This window comes from Mesoplodon mirus, assembly GCF_964341445.2.
Source record: "Mesoplodon mirus genome assembly, chromosome: 4".
Classification (NCBI taxonomy): domain Eukaryota; kingdom Metazoa; phylum Chordata; class Mammalia; order Artiodactyla; family Ziphiidae; genus Mesoplodon; species Mesoplodon mirus.
The window spans coordinates 162440256-162460542 of NC_138979.1; the positions used below are offsets into that span (position 1 = coordinate 162440256).

The following is a 20287-nucleotide window of genomic DNA, read 5'->3' on the forward strand; positions in this document are numbered from 1 at the left end:
GTGAAAGTGGCCACAGACAACAGACAGTATGTAAAGGAGTAAACAGAGTTGTATTCTGTGAGGTACTTGTCTGAGCCTTTTCCCAAATTTTCTACTTTATTTAGAAATCTTTATATATTCTGGTCATTTTTATGAGTCATTTTTTCAGTAGCTGGTGGTGTAAAGATCTCATTTGTAGCTTTCTTCTCTTTATGGCATCCTTTGATGAACAGAAGTTAGTAATTTTAATAAATTGAATGTATCAGTCTTTTCCTTTATGGTTTGCACTTCTGTGTCATTAAAATACCTTCTATTTATTTATTTACTTACTTACTTACTTAACCTACTACTGTAAAGATGCTTTCCTAATCTGCCTTACCCATGTTGGTCTTGGATCTTGCTGGACTTGACTTTTGAGTACAATGAGCTGGCTCCAGGATGGCAAATTGCTTTTAGCTGGACTGTCAACTGTAGGGTGGGGAGCAGCTGCCTAGAATGCATGATTGAAAGGCTTCTTAGGCAGTGCCTGGGATCAGTAGGCAAGAGTGCTGTGACTGATTAGCAATGTCTGCCACAGACTAGGAAATGGAGGATGGTGGCGCAGCTGACAGCTTTTTGCCATGACTGATCTAGTGCAACTGAGTTTAAGTGATTTGCCCAAGGCCATGCAGCTAGTAAATAACAGAGCTGGGTGGAATCTAGTCTCCTTGGTTATACAAGAATTCCTTCTAAGAAGTCCAATCCAACTCATTGAGATGCCTTGGCCAGTAGCAAAGCCTATAGCCCTTCCTCAAAGTGGGAAAAAGAGGAAGGGAATGGAAAGGGAGGCTGAGCTGAAATAGTCTTTCCTGGTTAGGTGTTCAGTTTTAGAGACTTTTTGGCAGCTGGGCATGCAAGGATAGCACAGCCCTACTGAAATGTCCTTGGGGACACGGTGCCCTGGGTGAGAAGGGTCCAGAGGAGAGAGCAGCAGGAGAGCAGACACTTCCTTAATAAACAGAAGGCCAGGGTCTCATCACCCAGTACCATCTTAACCCATCCTAGAGCAGCTGGCACAAGCCCTGGTATATTAGGTGGCATGTGTGTTTATCCACCCACAAGGCTCTCTCGGCTTATGGTGAGTTGGGAATGAGGCACTCTTCACCATTATGATATGGCACCAGGGTAAGTGGCAGTCCGAGATACCTGTCCTCTCGGAGGCAGCAAAGTGAGCTCACCTGTCACCCAGGACCTCCTGCCAGACAGGTGGCTGAAGGGAGCTCAGATCGTGTGTGGGGTGTAGATGAGTGTTTAGGCAGGGCATTCTGCTGGGCTGGGGTGTCCATCAGCGTGTCCACGTGACCCACAGCCCCTGAGCCCTCAGGAGCCCAGAGTACTCCTATCACCTTTTGTGTGGTTTGTTCCTCTTTCTGGAGATGGGTCAGCTATAGTTTGGTAGAACTTATAGGTAGAGAGTCAACACCTAAGGCTCCTGTGGGGAACACTGGTTAGACAAAAGTACTGCATAAAATAGGTTTAGTGCATGCTCCCCAGACCTGGTAGGTAGTCAGAATCATTAGAGGAGCATTGCAAAATTATCCATTCCTGTACATCTCCCCTATTGACTTAAGTGGGTAAGTCCTTAAGGTCTGTGTAGTTCAAAGGCTTTCAGGGCATTCTGACAATCATACAGGGTAGGTGGTCTCAAGTTCAGGGCTAAGGAGATAGGACTTAGAGATTAAGGTTCAGATCCTCCCTCAGACCTTTCCTGGCTGTGTGGCCCTGAGAAAGTCACCCGACCTTTCTGAGCCTCAGTTTTCACATGGGAATAATAATAATCATCATGTGTTCTCCCTCCCTCAATTTTGTTACACAGATCAAATGACACATGGAAATAGCTTTGTAAACTGTAAAGCATTGCACACATCCTTAATAAACCAAGGACATTAAATTGAGTGTGTGTTTGGGGGGGACGGGTTCCTAGGTAAGAGGAAGAGAAGAGTCTTGACCATGACAGCTTTGCAGTGTCTAGGACAGCAGCTCTGCAGAGGAGGCAGGAGAAGGACACAGGCTCAGAACCTCTCCCTCTCTGCCTTGTCTGAACCTTTCCTGTGGAAGGAGAAATGTGACGGGGCAGCACCTGGGACAGGCTGGGGGCCAGGTGCAGGGCCACACTTTTCTGAGCTTTAACCGGTTATTTTTAGTGCCTGGGATAAAAGAAAGAAACTTAAAACTGCCCCCCCGCCCCCGCTGCCACCCCTGCACACTCTGCTATTTTTACTTCCGAAAGGCTGGGATCTCATCCAGCTTAGGGAGGGCGACCGAGGAGAAAGGGTGGGGGGAGTTGGAGGGAAGCAGGAATTATTTTACTTCCATTAAGAAAAAAGTCAGAAGTCTGATCTTATCAAGTCAGCAAGTGGACATCTGATCCAGGACGCGGCAGCCGCAGGCTCTGGCTGCTCTGACGTGCCTGCAGTGTGGATAGGTCAGTAGATGGGGCAGGGGCTTGGGGGAGCCCCACTCTCCTCCCCGCAGGCAGTTTCTTCCCCAGAGCAGCCCAGCAGCTTCTGTGCTCTTTCCTGTGCCCTGAGCTGGGAAGTGGGATTGGACACTGCAGATACAGGGGCACCAGCCTAGTGATGAGACTGCTGGGGGTTGGGGACTATATGGCTGCAGCCGAGCATATTCAAGAGAGTACCTGTGTTGGAGCTGTGTGCCCCTGGGCACAATATTCAACCTCTCTGAACCTTAGTTTCTTGAGAGTTTTGTTTAACACATCTGACCTACGGTAGTTGTAACTAAGTGGGTGTGTTTCTCTCTCTTCCCATGAAGTAAGCTAGCAGTTCAAGGCAGACACTACCACTTTCATAGGCAGATGAAAGGAAAGAGACTACTATTGAGGGCCTACTGTGTACTGAGCACATTACTATGTTTCATACATTTTATGTTATTTAATTCCACTAATCAGAGAAAAGTGAAGTATTTTTAAAAATCTTTTAATAGCTTTATTGAGATATAATTCACCCATTTAAACTGTACAATTCAGTGGTTTTAGGTATATTACCTTGTTTTTTAATTGTGGCAAAACATATTCAATAAAATTCACCTTTTAAAAACTTTTTTTTTTTTTCTGGCCGAGCTGTGTGACTGTGGGATCCTAGTTCCCCAACCAGGGATTGAACCTGGGCCACGGCAGTGAAAGTGCTGAGTCCTAATCACTGGACTGCCAGGGAATTCCCTAAAACTCATTTTTAAGTGTACATAAAATTCAGTGGCATTAAGCACGTTCCGTGTTTTGCAACCATCACCACTACCTGTTTCCAACACTTCTTCATCATCCCAAATAGAAACTATCCTATAACTCCCCTTTCTCCCCTACCCCCAGCCCCTGGGATCCTCCAATCTACTTTCTGTCTATTCGAGTTATTTCTTATAAATGAAATCCTACAACATTTCTCCTTTTTTTTTTTTTTACATCTTTATTGGAGTATAATTTCTTTACAATGGTGTGTTAGTTTGTGCTTTATAACAAAGCGAATCAGTTATACATATACATATGTTCCCATATCTCTTCCCTCTTGCATCTCCCTCCCCCCCCCACCCTCCCTATCCCACCCTTCTAGGTGGTCACAAAGCACCGAGTTGATCTCCCTGTGCTATGCGGCTGCTTCCCACTAGCTATCTATTTTACGTTTGGTAGTGTATATGTCCATGCCTCTCTCAACATTTCTCCTTTTGTGTCTGGCTTATTTCACTTAGCATAATGTTTTCAAGGTTCATCCATGCCATAGCATGTATCAGAACTTCATAATATTCCATTGTACGTATAATTCCACATTGTGTGTCGATGGATACTTAGGTTGGGGAATTCCCTGGCAGTCCAGTGGTTAGGACTCAGCACTTTCACTGCCTGGGTTCGATCTCTGGTCGGGGAACTAAGATCCCACGAGCCACACAGCTCAGCCAAAAAAACCTTAAAATTAAAAAAAATTTTTTTTAATTTAAAAAGAACCTTTGAAAATAAAAGAAAGGATACTTGGGTTGCTTCTACCTTTTGGATATTGTGAATAATACCGCCATGAACATTTGCAGATGAGTATCTGTTCGAGGTCCTGATTTCAATTCTTTTGAGTATAGACCTAGGAGTGGAATCGCTGCGTTACACTTCCACAAGTAGTTAAACAAATTTTTCATTAACCTTTTAAATTTTGATATAATTGTAGATTCATATGCAGTTGTAAGAAATAATACAGAGAGATCTCATGTACCCTTTACCCAGTTACTCCCAATGGTAACATCTTGCTAAACTATAGTACAACATCACAGCCAGAATATTTGCTTTGATACAGTCAAGATACGGAACAGTTTCAAGGGTGAAGTATTGATATTTTTAATCATAATTATATTGGCTAACATTTATTGAGCATTCACTATGTATTCATGACACACTTATGAATGCTTAAATTTTGGCCTGCACATGTGAAAAGATGAAACAGTGTTGAACTGTAGTTAAAACAAAGGATAAGTATTTATTATAGTATTTGGAGCTCTGGTGTACTTTATATGAGAATATTATTGATGCTTTTTTAAATTCAGAGAGTATCAATAAGATGATATAATCTAATAATCCTGGACAGCAATTTTAAGTTAATTAGTATTTTAATATGCTCCCTGAGCCTACTTTTTTAGATATTTCACTAATATAAGAACACAAACAATAAGGCAACTCTTATTTCAGGTTCAAGTCCCCGCCTTTATTTTTTTCCATTTGCTGTTTGTAAGACTTAAGCATTCTAATTTAAAAAGTAATTGCCCATTTTATCAGCGAAAATTGCTTTCTGCTGCAAGTTACAGAGAACTTGACTGCTAGTGGCTTAAGCATCAATAAATGAGATTGATTGCCCCACCTAAGAAGAAGACCAGAAATGGCCAATTGCACAGGCTTCTCAGCCACAGCATCAAGGGCTCAGGCTCTGCCTTTCTTCTCTGGTGTTCTTTGGTGTCCTCACATGGCTGCCTCATTGTTACAAGGTGGTTGCCACAGCTCTAGGCTTCATCTTCCAGGTCAGGGCAGAAGAAGGGCAAAAAGAGCTGCACCAACTATGTCTGTCTCTTTTATCAGAAAAGCAAAACCATTCCCAGAAGCCCCCACCATGGACTTCATCTTACATCCCATTGGCCAGAACCAGGTCATATGACCAGCCTTGGTTACCAGGGAAACTGGGAAAGTGGGGAACAGGAATGCTGGGACTGGCTAGGGCTCTCTATGAAGAAAGCCCTATGTGCCTATGAAGAAAATCCAGTCTCTGTTAGCATGGAAGAGGGGGAATGGAATGAAATTGGGTAGGAAACTAATAATGTCTGCCAGATCCAACTGTTAGTATTTGGTGATCCACTTCTAAAGGATTTATGATACAACATCTTGCTGTATTACCTCTTGGGCAGGGGCTGCTTCTTTTTTTTTTTTTTTTTTTTGATAAATTTATTTATTTTATTTATTTATTTTTGGCTGCTTTAGGTCTTCGTTGCTACACACGGGCTTTCTCTAGTTGCAGCAAGTGGGGGCTACTCTTTGCTGTGGTGTGAGGGCTTCTCATTGCGGTGGCTTCTCTTGTTGTGGAGCACGGGCTCTAGGCACTCGGGCTTCAGTAGTTGTGGCACGCAGGCTCAGTAGTTGTGGCTCGTGGGCTCTAGAGCAGAGGCTCAGTAGTTGTAGCGCACTGGTTTGGTTGTTCCATGGCATGTGGGATCTTCCCGGACCAGGGCCCAAACCCGTGTCCCCTGCATTGGCAGGCGGATTCTTAACCACTGTGCCACCAGGGAAGTCCCCCGAAAAACACACATTGGCAGATAATAAGTATAAACATAGACCAACGTCTGTTTAGGCAGAGTGCAAAGGAATTCAGACCTCTGTCCACTGTCTCTGCCCTTGAGGGGCTGACCTTTCTCGCATCAGATCGCATCAGTACAGACAAATGTGTGGAAGGCGAGGAGGTGGCTGGCCTAAAACATTGTACAAATGTAGAACATAAGGGGTACTTGAGCATAGAAGGTGGATGCCCAAGGATGTTCAAGTCCATAAAGGGCTGTCTTATGGAAGGGAGGTGGTCTTGTTGGATGGGATGCAGGGTAAGGAGTGATCTGGAGAAAGAATTCAGCTCAATAGAGGAGAAAGTTTCATGAGGAATAGGCTGCCTTGAGAGAGGGAATTTCTGGAGGCTGGAGAGACAAATGGAAGCTGGAGCAAGGATCAGACCCTGAGATTCTTTTTTTTCTTAACTCTGAAGAGCATCGTTTTAACTGGGCACGTCATTTTACTCAGACACTTGATTACTGCCCGCAGGCTGTGTGCTGAGCTTGGGCTGCAACTATAAATGAAAGTCCTTGTCCAGAAGTTGCCCACAGTCCACCAGGGAGATGGGAACATAGTGTATGATGGTAAAGAGTTGTTTTGACCTTGGTTGCTGTAAAGAGGAAGAACAAAGGGAGCCCAAGAATGGTGTGGCCAGCTCGGCCAGGGGAGTCTGGAAAGGTTTCCCAGTAGAGATAATAGTTGAACGGGGCCTTCAAGGGTACCTTTGATGGTATGGGCAGGTCACTTAGGTGGGGGCCCATTTGCCCAACCCCAGCCTGGGTCTGTGCCCTAGGACGCCTCTACCCTAAATGGTCTTTGATAAACCCTCACTGTGGGGCAGTGTAGGGGGGAAGGGAGAACTCAGAAAATGGGGCAGACCTGGGCCCTGTCCTCCAAGAGCCCACTGAATTGGAGGTGGCATGTGAAGTGCCAGGTGGGTGTCAGAGCACACAGCCATAGGAGTGATGGCCTCACCCGGCTACTGAAACCACTTCCCAATTTACCAATAATTTTCCCGCTATGATGTCATTTGTCACAAAAGCCACATGCGGTGAGCAGAGTTGTTACTACCATTGCCTCCTCCCCTGTATCCTAGACCAAGGCCACGAGCGCCAGCTTGGCTAAGGCCACACACAACTCATAAGGGACCTTGATCACTGGATCCCGTGGGCTTGAGTGACTGGGGTTTGTGTTCAGAGTAGGACTTGGAAAGCAGACAGGAGGCAAGGAGAACAAACACACCTCATATCGGTTATCAATTTGTGCATAATCAAACGCAGCAGGCTACTTTTTTTTTTAAACAGAATAACCTGTTAATTGATACACTTATTGATTGGAGCTATTGACCATTGTGCTATAAAGATCTGGTGGAGAAAATTTAGAGAGTTTATACCTGCTGTGCCCTGGGAAGTCATACCCTGAAATGGCAAAGAGCTTGGATATTGGCTCATTTATTGGGCAAATTGCTAAATCTCTGTGAGTCTCAGTTTTTCTCGTTTGTAAAATGGGGATAATAGCACCTGCTTTTTTTTTTTTTTTTTTTTTTTTTTGCGGTACACGGGCCTCTCACTGTTGTGGCCTCTCCCGTTGTGGAGCACAGGCTCCGGACGCGCAGGCTCAGCGGCCATGGCTCACGGGCCCAGCCGCTTCGCGGCATGTGGGATCTTCCCGGACTGGGGCACGAACCTGCGTCCCCTGCATCAGCAGACTGACTCCCAACCACTGCGCCACCAGGGAAGCCCGCACCTGCTTTATATGCTGTGGCTTAAATAGGGCGACACATACAGAAAGTCCTCCATCAGTTAGGCTGTTCTCATTATTTCATGATCAATGTGACTTACCAGAGGGCTGTACGCAGCACAGGGGAAGAGTAGTAATAATGATGACAGCAATGATCATAGTAACAGCTCACATTTTCTAAGCATACACATGGCACATTGGGTGCCACGACAGGCCCTGGAGTAACATGGTGAGCAGCCTGTGGCTGTAAGGGGCGCCTAGTCATTAGGGGAAGCCCGGTGTGTTATTGGAGCCCAGGAAGAAGCACCCAGCCTGGGTGGAGGCATATCCATTCCTGTATGTGTCAAGACTTTCTTGAACACCCACCAAGAGCCAGGCCCTCTATCAGGACAGAGAGTATTTCACATGGATGCTGTGACAGAGGTGGCATCTGCCCATCTTCTCGCCTTGCTGAGGGATGGGCGCCTCTTTTTACTTTTGTGGAGCAGTTCACTCTCCTGCTGACATCTGTCTGGGATCAGGCAACCTGGGTGGGAAGGGAAAGCTCATGAGACTGGCATCTAGCAGACAAAGTCAGTGAAGCGGGGAAGGGGCTCATCTTGGACTCCAAGTCAGACCCTGGCACATAGTAGGTGCTCAGGAAACTGGGGTCCTCACGGTCCTTTATGCCTGACGCTTGGCATTTTCACTCTTGGTCTTGCCAGCTTTCCAGGGGGAGAAGCTTGGTGGAGGGTTTGACTCGCCTCGGGTGTAGTAGGCAGGGCTGAGCTGCTTTGTGGCTGTGTCACTGGATGGGGTCAAGAAAACTCTTCCAAACAGGGAACTTCTCCCCAAAAACCTTTTCCGCAAAGGGAGGAACTGTCCTCCTTCCTGCCCTTATGTGCCTGCTCCTTCTACCCTCACAGAAGGGGCCGGGAGGGGTGAGCCAGAGTCCCATCAGCACGTGAGTTTGGTCTTGTGCTGGACGGGATTCGGCTGCCCCTTCAAGGTCCGAGGTGCTGATGGATGTGGATTACACAGCCACATCCGCTGGGAAGCTGTGGTCATTATTGACTTTGTTCCTGAGAACGCCTCCAAAATAAACTTGCCTACATTCATGTCCTTATCTCAGTGTCTTGTCCCAGAGAACCCACTATAGAGGTGGTCAGTTGCAACCCATTCTGACTCTCGAAGCAGACGGAGAGTTCATTGCAAGCCCGTCAGGAGGCTCAAGGACCACACTTAGCCAGACAAGGACCAAGGGAAGCCCCCGAGAGCCCAGGCACGGGAGATGCAGTAATCAGGAGAGTCTGGCCCAGGGCTGCCCACACCCCTGCGGCTAAGAGTACTACTGCTACCCTCCCCAGTAAGATGACTCACAACAGGGGTATTGCTTTGAAATAGGAAGCAGGGGTGGGATGCTGGGTAGACCCTTTGTTGGGAAAAAAGTTCACTACAGCCATGTTCAGCATCAAATAAAAAAGTGCCAGGTTGTGGGGTAAAAAGGATGCTGCTGATGAAAGGCCGAGCATTGATTGGCCCCCAAAAGACAGTCCCCTCAGGCATCCTGGCTGGGTGTGCTTACCGCATCCTCCTGGCCCTCTGAGCACCCCCCGTGGGCTAGGAAGATGGAAGAAGGTAGGACCAGCAGGAGGAAGTGCCGGGGAAAGACAGGGCCCCGAAGATCAACTGACTGGGGCTCTGTGCCCATCATGCTGTTGACCTTTGGGGAAAGGAGGAGGAGTTGAAGCCACCGAGCTTGCTCCCTCTGGGGACTCTGTCTCTGTCTCTGACTTCGACTTCTTATGTGTTTTAGTCAAGGTCCATTTCGTGGTAAGGAAAGGAGAGCCGCTCTGCTTTCTGTGTTAGTTCTCACTTGGAGCTCAGTTGATGGGTCCCATCCATCGTTTCATGTCAGGTCACATAGGTTGGTGGCCACACACAGGCTTGTGTAGCCTTGGCTGAGGAACCCCCTGGAGGTCCTGTCCGCCCTGCCTGCTGGTGGGGTTGTCAAATGGTACCAACAGCTCTGTCCAGACAGCAGGAGCTGTGGGTGGGCAAGACTCTTGAAGGTGGTATGGACCCAGTGAAAATAAGGGGTCTGTCTCTCTAGGATAGGGCCTCACTCCTGGAAATGGATGTCAGGGTGGAATGGCCACAGCTGCTTTTGTACCTGCTGTTGAGAGCCTTCCGGGCACTGGTGTTCCTGGTGTGGCCAGAACAAACAGCATCCTCATCCCGTGGGGCATTTGTATAGACAGACAGAACTGAATCCTAGAATCTCTGAGGGAGGGATCCAGAAATTGACATTTGTAATGAGTGCCCATCCAGATGCCTTTTTTTTTTTTTTTTGCGATACGCGGGCCTCTCACTGTTGTGGCCTCTCCCGTTGCGGAGCACAGGCTCCGGACGCTCAGGCTCAGCGGCCATGGCTCACGGGCCTAGCTGCTCCGCGGCATGTGGGATCTTCCCAGACTGGGGCACGAACCCGCGTCCCCTGCATTGGCAGGCAGACTCTCAACCACTGCGCCACCAGGGAAGCCCCTAGATGCTTTTTATGGAGAAGTTTGCAAATCTTTGTTATAGCTCTTTGGAGGGGCCGCCTGTGGCGGCCTTTCCTCTCTTGGTAAGCTAATTCAGTCCTGCCTGGATTCACAGCAGATCTAAAATGGTGTGTCTTCTTTCCCCAGCCATTGGAGGAGTGTGTCTGTTGTGCTTTGTCTTTTGGAGACAGAAAGACTCAAGAGCTGAAGGTTGCTTGGGATGGATTTCAGGAGGATGTTGACTCCAGAGAGGCAGGACCAGGCCTAAGGCAACCCGGATGGGCCATTACTGGGAGGACAATTATCTTAGGATTGTTCAGTCACCTGGCCTGAGGCTGGCCATGTGGCAGCTGTAAAAAAAAGCCGTCGGGAAGTAGCCCTGAAGATTTAGCCATTGCTGAAATTCCAAAGTCAGCGCTAACACCCCTGGTGATGTTGAACAACCCTGAGACCTTCTCCCTTTCCTCCCCAAAAGGTGTGCGCCTTGACCGAGTGCGTGGAGGCCGCCAGAAATACAAGCGACGGCTGGACTCAGAGAGCAGCCCGTACCTGAGCTTACAGATTTCTCCTCCTGCTAAAAAGCCATGTGAGTGCAGGGCAGTCCCTGCCCCTCTTGCCAGCATCTGTTCCTGGAACATCTGGCATCCCTCTGGGGAAACGCCATCTTCACACTGCTGGGTTATGGGGCACCGAGGGTCACGGGGAGGGGCATCAGTGTCTGGCATTGGTACTTCAGGCTTCATTCAGAAGACCTTTCCTGTGACATTTACAGAATGTAGCTCCAAATGCAGCATGATCCTAAGAAGGCATGGGCCCAGCATCCAGAACATGTCCCCTCACCTCCCACTTGAATCACGTTCACCATAAGAGAATTCACCAGGCAACTTCCCTTGTTGGGATATTTCCCAAGAGCCCAAATCATCACTGCCAGCAACTCTGTGGAGTCAGAAAGGGAGGGGGGTGGTAGGGAAGGGATGGACTGGGAGTTTGGAGTTAGGAGATGCAAACTATTACATATAGAATGGATGGACACCAAGGTCCTACTGTATAGCACAGGGAGCTATAGTCAATGTTCTGGGATAAACCATAATGGAAAAGAATATGAAAAAGAATGTATATATGTATAACTGAGTCACTTTGCTGTATAGCAGAAATTAACACATCGTAAATCAACTATCACCAATAGAATAGAAAGAAAGAAAGAAAGAGAAAGAGAAAGAGAGAAAGAGGGAGGGAGCGAGGGAGGGAGGGAGGAATGGAGGGGGGTTTTTAGCCATGTTTGAGCTTCTGGGGCTCCTCAGAACCCAACTTTTCTTCCTGAGCCATCTCAGGTTCCACCTTGGCCCCTTTCCTCTTTTCCCAGGCATTTACATTCTCCCTTTTGTTGTTGCAGTGACTAAAATCGTCTCCTACCTGCTGGTGGCTGAGCCGGACAAACTCTACGCCATGCCACCCCCTGGCATGCCAGAGGGCGACATCAAGGCTCTGACCACGCTCTGTGATCTGGCAGACAGGGAGCTCGTGGTCATTATTGGCTGGGCCAAGCACATCCCAGGTGAGTCCCATAGGACTGGGGGAGAACGTAGTCAGAGGCTCACAGCCGCTCCCCCATGGCTCTGGTTCTGATGTATGGGAGCCTGTGACCCAGGAGCCCTGTGGAATCTTGGCAAGACTATTTTTCTCTGGCCTCCTTTCTCTCTTTGTGGGATTGGAGGTGAGCCGTTGTTTGGAAGGTCCAGTGATGTTCCTGAACTGCTGGGGGCTCTTCAGAATGGATTATCATTCTAGCAGGGGTATGATTGCTTCTACAATAGGTAATAATCAGAGCAGGTTCTTTGAATCCTTAAAGGCCAAAGAACAGGGTTTTATCCTAAATCTTCTTGGAAATATACTAGAAAGCAACACAGAAGAGGGATTGACTCTCTTGTTTCCTAGTAGAGGCAGGTGAAGTGGAGTGGTTAAGAACACGCACTTTGGAATCAGACTGGAATTCAGGTTCTGGGTCTGCAATTTGCTAGCTGTGTAACCCAAGGCAGGTCACCCGACCTCTCTGCAAACAGGAAATACCAGCAGTACCTCCTTCATGGGCTTTGATGTGGGGATGAAATGCGAGCGTGTGTATGATGCTCTGGCACATCCTGACGTCAGCTGCATGCTCACCCTTGCCATTTGCCTGATCTTAAGGGAGGCCCGTCTCTTAGTTTGGATTCTATGATTTTAAGATCATTTCTGGCATGAAGAGTACATGTTACGAATGTGTTTTGGGTGATCCGGACTTCTCTTCATTGCATGTGACCCCAAACCCCTCTTTCAGTCTTTTTCATTCTGGATAAAGGGAGGGAGCTGATTATGTAGACTCCGATACCCACATGTTCTGCATTACACCCTTCTTGGGGGGGCTTTCTAAAGTCTGTGCAGTTTATTCCTTTGCGGTTCTAACAGCTTGGCTTATAGGGTCGGGGAGACATCCTGTTCTTCTCTGGCAGTGACCTACCATGGACTCAGATTCTTCCTAGCTTTGTAATGTGGGACAGTTTATCTTCCTGTCTCTCGATCCTTTTTGTGTTTGCCACCGGCTCTGAAAGATGAATACAGCATGCATGGTTATGTAGCAAAGGTGTCTGAAACTTTAGATGCCAAGGCCCACAGTTGACTGGGGCAAGTCAGAAAGTCCTTATGTAAGATGTTATGGGCACAGCTTACAGGAAGGAGCCTTCCTGCGGACAACGGCTCAGAGGGGGTGCTGGTGTCACTTAGCTGGCAGGAAGCCTAGAATTGCTTCCACAGGGACTCCCTGACTCACGGGTGGGCTCCCTGGGGATCTGGGCTGGAGCGCCCTTACTAAGGAGCTCAGCCTCTTGGGATTACACACTCAGTAGTTTTTGAATCTGCCCTGCGCTGATTCAGCACCATTGTGGGGTCAGGCCACTGCTTAAGACACCTCAGCCTGGATTGCTCCACTAACCCAGGGCCAAGTTAGGCACAGCTCCCCCTGCACACACCCCCTTCCCATCACACACTCCTCTTCCAGGCTGCATCGCAGCCACGGCTCAGGAGTGGCTCCTGGCGGGCCCGTGGGTCACTGCCTGCTTCTTCTACCACCTCATGCCCACAGTAACCCCCAGGGGATAGAGTAGAACCAGAAGGCAGTGCCTCCCTTGCACCCATTTTCCTTCTCATCTCCCAGCCCCACCTCCCGTCTGTGCCCAACCAAGAGGGCAGTGGGCAGAGCAGAATGGTTGCTGAGGGCACAGACTTTGGATTCAGGCAGACCTGGCCTCTCATCCCAGCTCTGTCCTTACTGGCTCTGTGCGAGATGCTTCATTTTTCTGTGCGTCAGGGTCCCCACCTGTGAGTAGTAGAGCCTCCCTCACTGGGTTGCTGGGAGGACCTGGCTCGCTTAGCCCAGGCCCCGCACAGAGTGGGCACCTGATAAATGGCGGAGACTGTGACCGTGGTCGTTGTCGCTGCTAATGGTATTAAAAGCCTCCTTTCACATCATCATTTCTCCTTGTCCAAAGCTGAATTCTTTTTGCTTAAAAAATAAAATAAACATAGGGGCTCATTTGTCTGTCTCAAATGCTAATTTGCCTATTTTGCATACATTTGCATGCTGAATTATTTGGGCCTGACCTTCTAGAGTTTAAGGTAAAATTAATTAATAGGGTCTCCTGCTACTGCATGTAAACCTCATATTAAGGGTGATGACATAATCAAGTGCCTGATATAGTTAAACTAATTGACTTAATCCCATCTCAGATTAGATGGAAAACCTATCTGAAGACCTGGTCAGAGAATGAGAAAGAGCATGAGAAAGAGGGCAGGTTGAGTGGGGAGGATACAAGCTAGGGCCCCACCCTGGGGCTTCTGTCGGCAACTGTCCATCTTGGTCCCTGGACAGACAGAAGGACTGGCTTGGTTTCTTTAGACGGCTCAGGTTAGAGCTCTGGAGAGGAGCCCAAGCCGCTGCCCTAAATTAAGCACAGGATACCACATTTCATGCCTCAGTATCGTCTAATCCAGAGCCTGGCACACAGAGGGTGCTTCTTACTTGCTTTTGCGTGCATTTATTGAGCAATAACTGTATGTAAACTCTCTTGCTGGGAGTTGTGGCCCATCTAAAGAATTAGATTAATTGCTGCCCTAAGGGTCTCATTTGGGAATAGGTTAGATAATTAAAAAACAAAACAAAACAAAACTTTTTTCATGGCACATTTCAAACAAAGGTAGACCAAAGAGTATGATGAACCTCCCCATTACCCTGCTTCAACAGTTATCCCCCCACGGCCAATCTTGTTTCCTCTCTACCCACCCATTTCCCACCTCCTGTATCTCACACGTGAGAAGGCAGATGCTTAGTTAGAATGCAGCAGGAAGAACCACAAAATGGAGAGCAGAGGCAGGAGGGATGCCACAGGCTTCGGGGGAGAGAGTAGAACAGGAGTTAGGCCTTCAGGATTGATGGGCAAGTGGCCATGGAGGAAAAGTCCAGAAGGACATTAAGTGCTGTGCACAGAAGCGGACATATCCATGCGGGCACTGAGTGGCCAGCTTAGCCGGAAGGAAGGCTCATTTGAGCATGAACTCATTCCCAGCACTCCCCTCCCTTTTCCCCATATTACTGAACACACAGGATACTTTTGCAAGGGTGAGTTCCGTGGGAAAGCTGGGGCTGCTTGTGATTCCCCCAGAACAGCAGCCACTCTTTTGTTTGAGTCAGCCTGAAGTTGCCCACCCCAACATAGGCTTTTCCCTTGAGTTGAATTTTCCAAGTATTGGGCTGCCCAGAGAACAAGCCCAAGTCTTTAGAGTGTCCACCTCTTATTGCCCATGAGCGAGAGATTAGAACAAGAGGCAACAAACATTCACAGGCAGTGGGTATCACTTGATGAATTGCAGCCTGCAGATGTTATTAGGTGTTATCCTCCCAGCCCAGGCAGCCCCGAGGGTGCCCCAGCCAGGACAGCCTCCTCCAGCTGGCCCTGCCCAGCCCAGGCTGACATGTGCACGGCCTCTCCAGGGGAACCCCCCCCAGAGGCCTCCTAGCGGAGGGTCCCTCAGAGACCCTGCTACCAGGAAGCCACCGTCTGGCTCACACTGGGGAGAGAAGAACACCAGCGGCCGATGAAATATGGGCTGCCGAGTGACAACAGCTGTGTCTGGAGTGGCCTCCGATCCTATAATTACATCTCCCTTTATTACCTCTGCTAATGGCCCTCCAGGTCGACAGCAACGATAATAAATTAACAGATTATGAACTCCACTTGCCACAAATTATGTGCTCTTTTTTTTTTTTTTTTTTTAAATTCTAGAAGCTCATGCTGTCAAATCACTGGGGGATGGGGGCTTGGGAAGAGCCTGAATGTTATTAGATCAGTTGGTGCAGATAAAGCAACTTTCCGGGGGCAGCAGAGCTCAAGGTGGGAGAGGTGGGAGTAGGCAGCCAGCTGGGAGAGCCCCAGGGGCACGGGCCACACATAGCCTCTCCCAGCAGCCCCTCTGCCCCAGAATTGCTGATCAGCTGATGGAGGAGACCCAGCCCAGCCCAGGAACGCAGAAGTGAAGGGTGCATTGCTGAAGGGCAGGGAGGAGTGCTTCAGCTCCTTTGTTTGGGTTTAATAAAAGAAAGAATATGTGCTTCCAGTAAAGATGTGGCAGAGGGGTGGGAGTGATGTGTTCCAAATACCCATCTTTCTTAAGCCTCACTCTGGGAATCTGTGTATGTGTGTAGCCACTGTGTGTGTGTCCCCTCCCTGCGATCGTTCATACTATAACACTGCTTTACACTCTGCTTTTTGCATTTAGTTATATGAAATAGTAGCATTTACTATATGCTAAGCCGTGTTCTAAGCGGTCCACACGTTAGCTCATTTAATCCAAACAACCCAATGAGGTAAGTACTATTATTATTCCCATTTTACAGATGAGGAAACTGGGGCACAGAAAATGTGTCCAGGGTCACAGCCAGTGGTCAGCAGGGCTAAGATTCCAACAGACAGGCTGGCTCTGGCATCTGTGCCCTTAACAGTTAACATCTTTCTTGGGCTGTGAGTATCTTTCTACATCCACATTCATGGTTCTTCCTTATCCTCTCTAGTGGCTTCTACTGTTCCATTCACCTAGCTAATAATTACATTTTATTACATTTATATAATAAGTACATATAGTACATTGGTTACATTTAGGTTGTCGCCTGCTTTGGGTCGTTACAAACAGATCTAACAAACAGCCTTTTCACATTTATCTTTGTATGTTTATGCATACTTTTCTTTCTAGGAGAAATTCTTAGCAGTGAGATTGCTAGGTCGAAGGGAGAATACCTTTTATGTTACGCTTGATTTAATGTCACTTCTTCAACACAGACAGGTTCAAAAGCCAAAACTAGACAAAAACGCGTAGGCAGAACTCTCACCTCCATCCCCATCCCCTCCCCCTCCTTTCTCCTAGAGATAATTTTTATTTCTCATTTTTCCTTCTTGTGTTTCTTTTGTCAAACATCAGAAAATATTTGAGCTATTTCAAATATTAGAAAATATCCAATATTTCCCTCCTGACCTTGCACAAAACCAAGCAGCCTCTATCTGCTGCGCAGCACTTTGGGGTGTGCACCTGGATTTTCAAAGCTATTTCTAGATCCTCTGAAGAAGCTCAAGGAAGAAGAGAAGAGTCAGGGGCTGAGTCACTCCTCAAACCAGCCTAGCGAGGGGTGTGCACACAGGCCTCAGGACACCCTCAGGTGGTGGTCCCACATCCCCAAGGTGCTCCATCCCCCCTCCACTGCACCCTCTGCCACCGACCTGCCCTGTAGGCCTGCCTCTGACTCAGGCATGATAAGCAAAGGCAGCTAAATCCGGACTCATGTCTAGAGGACTAAGTGGGTCCAACTATGTTCTTCTGGCCCATCTTCTCGTCACCCAGGAGTCGAGGCCTGGTGGCACCTGTCCATTCTCGCCTCTGTGCCAGGAATGTTTGTGGGGCCCCTTGGCACCAGGCTGGGCGCTTGGCAGTGGGGCTCGGAAGCTGAGCGGCTTGGTGCCTGTACTCCCGGGAGCCCGGGGCACAGGAATGACAGCGGTTCGTGCAGACACACCCCTTCAGGGCTCCACCTCGCCCTTCAGAGCTCAGCCCCAAAGTCTCCTCTTCTGCAGAGTCCCCCGGACTCTCTCATTTGGGCCAAATTCCCCCGTTGCATGTTCTCAGCCCTTCATCTCACTGGAGCTCTTCTTACAGCTGTAACCTCATGGGGACACGCCGTAACTTGGGGTGTGGCTTTGACTGAGCTCTTGAAGGCAGGGATCGGCTCTGGTTCCAGCTGGCCCTTCTGTCCCTGGTGCCTAGCACAGGGCCTGGCACTTAGTAGGTGCTCAGAAAGTATGTGGGGCGTGAACAAGGGGGCAGAGCGTGTTGCTCATGTCCTTCTAGCCGTGAGCCTCTCGTGAATCTTTTGTCTTTCGTTTCCAGAAGCCTAGCTCCTACCTCACCCTCCCTCTCTGCCACCTTCCAATTCAATTGTCTATTAATTTTGCCCCGTCCACCTCCTACATCTTCCCTCCCAGTCTGTCTGCCTTCAGACCCGCACCCCCAGCGCAGTCCCACACGTCCCTACGTACACACACCCCCCGTGCTGGCTGATTGGTATCTGTTAATTAATGTCGCCCCAGGCCTCTCCTGCTCAGAGGCCCGATAAGGGAAATTGGATGTCCATTTCTATCTATCTTTCATTACCACCCGGCTCTCCCCGCCACCACGGGCAGCCCACACCCGCTCCCACTCTGGGATCTGGATGACAACACATGAGCACCTGACCCCTCTGTGCCACAGCCTCTCCCCCGAGAAGGCGCATCAATCCACGCTCACCCCGTGTCGGCAGTATAATCGCTCCAGCTCTGTGGGCGATCACCCGGGGATGCCAGCAGCCTGGTGGTGATCCCAGGTCCGGGTTGTACAGGTCGGCCTGCGAACTGTGATAGTCAGACTAAAAAGGGTGTTTCCTGGGAAAGGGGTACCTGCTGAGCGAAGCGGGGCTTCCTCCCCTGGATGCCCCTTACAGTTGGACACTGGTTGTTGCGCTGGTTGGAAAACAGGGAGGGACAGTGGCTTTTAGAGACAGAGGACAGCAGATGAGGGTGGAATAGACTCCAAGGAAACCCAGAGGGACGGGCCAATCCAGAGGCTCGGGACCGCCCCCGGCCTCCAGTCTAGGGGCAGGGGAGAAGCATCACGTCAATAGCATGCTAACCACCACCACCACAACAGTAATAGTAACAGCTACGGCCATCACTACCCTCCTCGGTCACGTGGGCTGAGCACCAGCCGCGTGCAGGGGGAGGCGCCAGGCGCTTCCCACGGCCATCTCTGTTCATCCTCACCGCACCCCGAGTCAGAGCACCGCATCTAAGTGGGGTTAGGTTCTAGGTCAGCAAGTAAAGAGTCCTACGTAAGCAGAAGTACCCGTGGAGCTCCCTTAATTTCAGTTGTCCGTGACGGGTTCATAGTGCGATGGCTGTGTGGATACCTTTCCTTTTTGGTACATCTGGTGTGGTCAGTCTTGGAACCCATCTCTGAGTTTCTGGTTGAAGTTACTGCCTTGTGTTTAGTGACCAAGATATTTAAAAATCAACTCTCCTCCCTCCCTGCTTCCCTCACTGCTCCCTCCCTTCCTTCCTTCCTTTTTCTTTTCTTTCTCTTAAATCAAGATGTTCATTGACTTTACCTAAGTTAAGTGCATGTATAATACAGTTCCAGTGTGTCATTCTCATAAGAGCTCAGTAAATGTATGTTTTGTAATCATGGTCTCATTTAGACCTCACAGTGACTCTCTGAAGCAGGCACTACTGTTATACCCATTTCATAGATGAGGAAGCTGAGGTTTGGGGAAGTAGCACAGCTCTTACAAGGTCAGCCTACAGGTCGTAAACGCAGATCGGGATTCAAGCCCAGGCAATCTCCAGAGCACACTGAACAAGACAGTGTCGTAATTCTGGAGCCGCCCCGCCCCCATCCTTCTTTCACTCTGAACTCAGCCTCCTTGGTAGTAGGGAGGGGGAAACACCCATGATCCAAGCTCACAGAATACAGGACTGCTTGGGTCATTGTTAGGTGGAGAGTGATGGCCAGGCCAGTGGGGGTCTGACCTCTGGGAGGACAGGCTGCCTGTGAGAAAGTGCCCCCTGACCCTGGGCGCTCTTGAGCTCTTAGCAGCCCCAGGCTGTGGCCACTGGCCGGGAACAGCTGATTCCTCCTCGTTCCTGGTTGGGCTCCTGGGTCTGGGCACAGCTGAGACTCTGCATTGAGGTCAGGCGTCGCTCTAAAGCACTAAAGCCTCCCCTGCACTGAGCAGAGAGGGGGATATGGAAACTCCTCTGAGTGGAGGGCACCCTATACTGCCACCTCCTGATTCTACTATGAATTCAGTAACTCCTTAAATTACAAATGCATTTAATTGATCAAAAAGCCTCTCTGCACATTCGAAAAATACCATAGAACTAACAATAATAATGATAATAACAACTGTCAACATTGACGCAGCTCTTGTTTTGTTAAGTCTTCTCCATGAATTCCATGTCTGACTCATTCACCAAGGGAAGGACAATGAGACCAGCAGATAAAAGGGAGGGGCAGGATCCAGAGGTTCCCCACCAGCCCCAGGGAGGCCCCTGGCCTGCCCACCTGACCTCTGCTGCCCTGCTTGCCCCCTCTTCCTGCAGGCTTCTCCAACCTCTCTCTGGGGGACCAGATGAGTCTGCTGCAGAGTGCCTGGATGGAGATCCTCATCCTGGGCATCGTGTACCGCTCGCTGCCCTACGACGACAAGCTGGTGTACGCTGAGGATTACATCATGGACGAGGAGAACTCCCGCCTCGCGGGACTGCTGGAGCTCTACCGGGCCATCCTACAGCTGGTGCGCAGGTACAAGAAGCTCAAGGTGGAGAAGGAGGAGTTTGTGACGCTCAAGGCCCTGGCCCTGGCCAACTCAGGTACGGGCGGGTGTGGGGCATTCAGGGGGAGCTCCAAGAGGTCTTCCGGGCCTGGGGAGCACAGCTCTGGGGCCTGCGAGCAGGACCTCTGTAAGGGGCAGGAATGGTGTGAAGACGCCAGAGCTTCTTGTCACCAAAGATTGTGCAAGGGGTGGCCTGGAGTTGAAGAGATGGTGATGAAGGCTGGCATTGGTTGAGTATTTCCTAAGGCCTTGATTTACAGGGCATTCTGCTGG

At 49.2% G+C, this 20287-nt stretch overlaps 1 protein-coding gene across 3 annotated transcripts in view; it reads left to right on the forward strand.

The window, feature by feature from the left end:
- Nucleotides 1-20287, forward strand: part of ESRRB (estrogen related receptor beta) — a gene marked incomplete at its 3' end in the record, with an annotated part of 107896 nt that overhangs the window by 81577 nt on the left and 6032 nt on the right. For 2 of the 3 annotated variants that reach the window (XM_082618550.1, XM_082618549.1), the window contains 3 exons: nt 10550-10660; nt 11468-11629; nt 19782-20051. In XM_082618550.1, the coding sequence (XP_082474676.1) occupies nt 10550-10660; nt 11468-11629; nt 19782-20051 (543 nt within the window). Of the gene's footprint in view, nt 1-10549; nt 10661-11437; nt 11630-19781; nt 20052-20287 lie in introns of all 3 variants that reach the window. The other variant, XM_082618548.1, reaches the window with a different exon arrangement.